This window comes from Pseudophryne corroboree, chromosome 12 (genome assembly GCF_028390025.1).
Source record: "Pseudophryne corroboree isolate aPseCor3 chromosome 12, aPseCor3.hap2, whole genome shotgun sequence".
Taxonomy (NCBI): Eukaryota; Metazoa; Chordata; class Amphibia; order Anura; family Myobatrachidae; genus Pseudophryne; species Pseudophryne corroboree.
Window position 1 is genome coordinate 35,940,932 of NC_086455.1, and position 6,000 is coordinate 35,946,931.

General features: G+C 43.1%; 1 protein-coding gene across 1 annotated transcript in view; it reads left to right on the forward strand.

Moving 5' to 3' along the window:
* Positions 1-5,574, forward strand: part of LOC134979897 (uncharacterized) — an 83,461-nt gene extending 77,887 nt beyond the window's left edge. The window contains exons 7-8 of the mRNA XM_063946519.1: positions 290-403; positions 5,266-5,574. Coding sequence (XP_063802589.1) covers positions 290-403; positions 5,266-5,510 — 359 coding nt within the window. The 3' untranslated portion in view covers positions 5,511-5,574. The remainder of the gene's footprint in view (positions 1-289; positions 404-5,265) is intronic.
* The last annotated feature ends 426 nt before the right edge of the window (positions 5,575-6,000 follow it).

The window sequence follows — 6,000 nt, forward strand, 5'->3', positions numbered from 1 at the left end:
ACTCTACAGTTAGGGCAGTGGTGGGAGTCTAACCCATGGTCTCAGTGCTGTGAGGCAGTAATGCTAACCATTACACCATCCGTACATCCTTTTAGTGTTTTTATTTCATTCCCAGCCATCAATGCATTAAAACATTATTGAATTTTTTTTTAAAGAAATTGTAAGCTGGCTTTAATTCATGTTTTATACATTTTACATGTTGCGATTTGGGGCATGAAAAGCTTCTATGATGTAACACACGATAATACATATGTGTAAATATGTGCTATGTGCTTTTTTTTTCCTGCAGTGGCAATAATCTCGTCTATCATAGCGTTTGCAGTGATTCTGCTGATCCTGTTGGTTATCTTTGTTACATACAGAAGAAGACACAACAATCTCTCAGAAGCTAACGTGGCCCAAGGTACGATGCCTGCTCAGGGAAATAAGAAGGCTGATACTTAATTGGGAGCAAAGAAAAACACAAGTAACTTTGCACCTGGACAAAACCATGTTGCACTGCAGGTGGGGCAGATGTAACATGTGCAGAGAGAGTTAGATATGAGAGGGGTGTGTCCCAACTCAAATCTAAAGGAGCCAGTAATTACCAGTCGTAAAATGTTTTGGCAGCAAGTTCAAAGTTACCAAGAAAATGTAAAATATTGAATTGAATTTAGTAGTGTTCGAGACTAATAAGGCTTCACTTCCCTCGCCACAGTGGAATTACTGGTTTACTTAACTTGTCAATTAATATTTGGCATATCTTGGCATGGGATCCGGACTGAAAGTCGACAGTAACTAGGTCGACAATGTCTAGGTCGACCACTATTGGTCGACAGTAACTAGGTCGACAGGATGTCTAGGTCGACAGGGTCTTTAGGTCGACATGTTCTAGGTCGACATGAGTTTTTCACAATTTTTTTCTGTTTTTGAACCTTTTCATACTTAACGATCCACGTGGACTACGATTGGAACGGTAATCTGCCGAAGCATGGCGAGCGAAGCGAGCCATGCGAGGGGACGCGGTGCACTAATTGGGGTTCCCGGTCACTCTACGAAGAAAGCGACACCAAAATAACATGAAAAACTCATGTCGACCTAGAACATGTCGACCCAAAGACCCTGTCGACCTAGACACCCTGTCGGCCTAGTTACTGTCGACTTTCAATACCACACCCCTTGGCATATCTAGTGGCAGATCTTGCTCTCCATGGTCCTGAACTGATACGGATGCAGAATAGCATGCATTTCGAGCACATCTTACACTTGTGACTGAAGAGGCGTGCCTGTGCTGTACCGCGGCATTCTCTCATAGACAGTGGGGGTGTGGAACCGGACGTATCTTTGCACCTAGTATAGGGTAGTTGTGCACTGATAATGATGACCAGTAGCAGGCCAAGCGTATTTAAAAGGGGCGGACGCACTGCAAAACCCGTAGCAATCTGTATATGGGTGGCTACAGATGGGTCCTTATTCACCTAGCCTCAAATCGCACCAAATAGCCCCTAAGCTACTAAGCTACGCCATGTGTCTTGTTGCTTAATATTTTATTACTGAATTTACAGCTTTACACAAACCCAATGGTTTGCGTACTACTCCCAAGTTAGAAGATCGGCACACATGCAAGATCTGTACTGCACATACGCAGTTCTACTACAAGATTTATCGCAGTTGCCCACAGAAACAGGTTGTGGCCTTTTAAGGGGGGCAAACTGGGGGGGCAGAGATGGTCAGCATTCCTCAAAAAATGTTAACGTGTCACCCCCATATTCTGGGAGTGCTAAGGCAGGCCTGGCCAACCTGTGGCTCTCCAGCTGTTGTAAAACTACAAGTCCCATCATGCCTTGCCACAGTTTTGGTATTAGGGAATGCTAAAACTGTGGCAGGGCATGCTGGGATGTGTAGTTTCACTACATCTGGAGAGCCACAGGTTGGCCAGGCCTGTGCTAAGGTCAAGGTCTGCATATTCCGAAGCCGATTTCCTGGCCTCGGTATACGCAGCTGCGACGGCCAATCTGAGCAGATTCAGGCTCACGCAGATGGCCGATGTTTTCACAAATGATCCCATGCTGCGCTCTCAGACACATCAGCGAATCACAGAAGCAGGCAGGAGGCGCCTATTTATACAAGATGCCTTCTGCTGCATTCACTGGCACCAAGAGGAGAGGGGATATTGGGTACTAATTACCCAGGCCAGGGCTTGTTGGAGGGGCCCGAGTCCGCCCCGCCCTTCTTACCCGTCAGCTGCCAGCAGCCTGTCTCCCAAGCACGCACAACAAGACCCAGTGCGTCTCTGACACACGGGCAAAGTACACAAACCCTGTACACCACTAGTGGATTTGCGCTCTATAGCAGTGCAACAAGGATGCTAATATGAGAAAAAGATAAGAGACCGGGAGCCGATACGACTGAGCACACCACGAATCCCACCACGCAGCATCAGGTGAATTTACACTGCCACGATTGGGAGCTGCAGGTGGGATACTAAGCAAATGCTACTCCCAGCCTTCCCCACGTGCGCCAGCATGCGTCAGAGAGAGCAAGCCCTGACATTATCTGCTCCTCTGTAGGCAGCAGCAGCATCAGTGGTTCTCGGCAGCCCACACTTACTCCAGGCTATGGCAGACACAGTGTCTCCATCAGAACTTGCGGCGGGATGCAATGCCGCCCGAGTCCAGCGGCTGTGCGGTATGCCGGATGAACTCTGACGTTTTTTATTTTAAAGGGGCAATCACTTACAAAGCAAAGGAAATACACACAGACATGGTATATGTTTGCCCCATACAGCTAATCAGTGATGTCTGTTCAGAGAAGGCAGAGCCAGTACTCCAGAATACGCTAGTGTTCTGACTATAAAAAATGATATGTAAAATACGAAGAAGATATTACAAATATCTTCTTTGTCTTATTCTAACCATTTTTATAGTCAAACTCTGGTGTATACTGGTATTTGATAGGTGAGGGGAAGCCATATTACTCCCATGCAAATAATATATGAAATGCAATACAATAGTGAATGTTGTACATTATGAATATTACATGTGAAATACATACAAATCTATAGCTATAAAAACTCATTGAAATATTTAAAAAAAATGTTAGTTAGTGGTGAATTGGATCTTTACTGACACCCAGTGGTGAGAAAGCACCAACCATTTTGAATGAGCGGTTTTAGGCACCTTCGAATTTTAATTGTGTGTGTGTGCAAGGGTTTCTAACTATAACCTGATGATAATAATCATATTAATTTAGCAGTATCTGAAGTTTAACATAGGGGATTATATGCAGCATGGGGATATGAATATTTGCTCAAAACAAAGCCATTGGAAAATGGTATTTCACTTACATTAAGCAACACATTTTCACGTTCAGTAATAAATGTCCATAATATTCATTCCATCCACATTGCTAGCCAGGCTTGATTCAATGTGTAGATTATATGCAACCAAAGCATGTAAATTAGGCATTTGCTATTAGTCTATGAAATTGCCAAATATAGATGTCTTCTCCTATGAGGATTATAGTGCTCCCTATTGTAATATAATGAATGCATTGTCGCCCTGTTTAAATATAATAATAACAACTAATTACCAGCCTGTCAGTAATGACGGAACAACATAACAGTAATGTCAGCACTGCTGCGCCAGCAGGTGTGTGCATCCGAATGGAGCAACTCTTGAATTGCTCCGTCTAGTGGCCGATGGCACGCAAAACACTTGAGGAGCAGCCTTTTATTATATAGGATTTGCAATATAAAAAATACATTGTGCCCACTGTTTAAAAATAATTATTTAGTTGCGTCTGTTGGTGGCCGTCCATCTGTGACTTTGTGCAAATGCAAAACTCCTTCCCTTGTGGACGCCCGGGTGGCTGAATGTGCAAGGGCTGGGGTGCCCACTTTTAGCTCCCGTGCATGCTGTAATGCCAATGGTACGTCCTCATACACCACCATTTAAACTTGCAGCAGCCATAGGACATGTGTAGTTTCCCTGTCTGACTGTGGCCTCCTATGCTTCCGGCTGTGCGTCTGTAAATGCAGCATTCACACACCCTCAACACTCCCATAATACACCCACTAAACAGACCATTATTGTGTGCACTACTACCTACCTCCCAGTCACCACCCAGAACGCCTATCACTGTTCTACCACTTTCTTGATACCGTTTGATTCGATCGCAACAGCGCCTTTGTGCACAGGGGTTTTCTGAAATGTTTGCTTCTGCGCAGTTGCAAATAATTACTCACACAGACATTGTGTGCGGAGTGTATGCGACTCACAATCAGGCCTATTGTTCTATAATTAAAATAGAAAAGTTGGCCCCATATTTAATACCTACCTAAAATCTTCTTTACATCTTGTCCTGCCATTATCCAAATGTAATATTGAAATCCTAGAAGAGATAAAAACCAGACACACAATGAGTTTGGCAAGGTAGCCAGTCAGAAGTGGCGTTTTACACTAGTCAGCCAATCCTAGATAAGATATCAGATAGCGTCTTCCCATAGGTGGAATTAAGTATGGCTGCCCATTCATTCTACTAGTGGAGGTTACTGTATCCCAGTGATATACATTAAGACTAAACACCTTAAAGTGATATTATATATATATATATATATATATATATATAAATATACACACACGTACTAGCTGTTCTACCCATTCTTCGCATGGGACTTTCTGATTTTCACGGTTGTAAATATATATGAGTGTTAAAAATTTGGTAAATCTATAGAGATGTGATTTTGAGACGTTTTAATGTAAGTACATATTAGTTCATGGTTCTTGGCGTTACCCGAGGAGCACCCGTAGCAGATACGGTATAAAGTGACAGGACCGTTTTTGTAGTTTATTAAATTCTACACACTGGAGGTGCAATCCAAATTTTGATCCAATTGTCTGTTTTGGCGTTATCATTCATGCAACACAAGCCACGCTTCGGTGATGACATCATTATGTCAACCCACTTTTCATCTCCTTAGGGAAGGTTTGTTAAAATTCTAATTACATAGCTTTCCTATTTCCCACCTGAAGAATACCTATGTTACATTTCATCTTCCTAACATATCGGGAAGTAAGAGAAATAGTGATCAGTCAGTCAGATAGTCAGAGAGTGAGGGCTTTGTGTGTGTGTGTGTGTGTGTGTGTGTGTGTGTGTGTGTGTGTGTGTGTGTGTGTGTGTGTGTGTGTGTGTGTGTGTGTGTGTGTGTGTGTTTTCTAAATAAACATTTACACAATTGTACTAGGCAATTACAGAATTAAGATTTATTTTTTTCATCTGATACAGAGAATCACTATACTGACTGTGATCATTATTGGACAAAAACTGGAAACCCGAAAAGAAAAGAAACCACGTTAAAGGCCGAGCTTTCCTTTCCTACCTACATAAATCAGCAAACTATATATGAAACCATTGACTTACCCAATGACCGTGAACATGAAAACAGAATTTTCTCTGTGGACAACACAAACTTATATGAAAGTCTTAACGAAGCAACAAAAAGCAGAGAAATATATGAAGTCCTTCAATAAACCAATGGCATGGAATTTTAGTACCGGTGCAAATGCGCTCCAATAAGCCAAGATCTCTCTGAAATAGTTGTAGTGTGTACTAAATTGTTTTCTTTTACATGTTATGGGCCTAATTCTGAGTCAGACGAAGTGACGAACCTAGTTTGTTACCTTTGCTGCAGCCGCGTCAGCGATTTTATGCTAATACTGTTATAAGCCCTTCCCTGGTGTACATGTGTGCATCTGAATGTGCAAGGACTACGATGTCCATTGAAACATGCACCAGCCTCCAATGTGAGCGATTAAGCATCTCAGTGTGCAACCTCTGCGACACTCCCATAACACGCTCATAAGCCACAGCTTGATTGACAAGAGGGGGTGTTCCTGGCCAGCGTTCCCGGAAATGGGTGTGTGTCACCCCCGTTTTCCAAGAGGGATGAGGCAAGGGTCTGCGTGGCTTCACCCCTATTTCCTGACCTCAGTGGGGACTGCAAAGGGCACAGGGATAGCG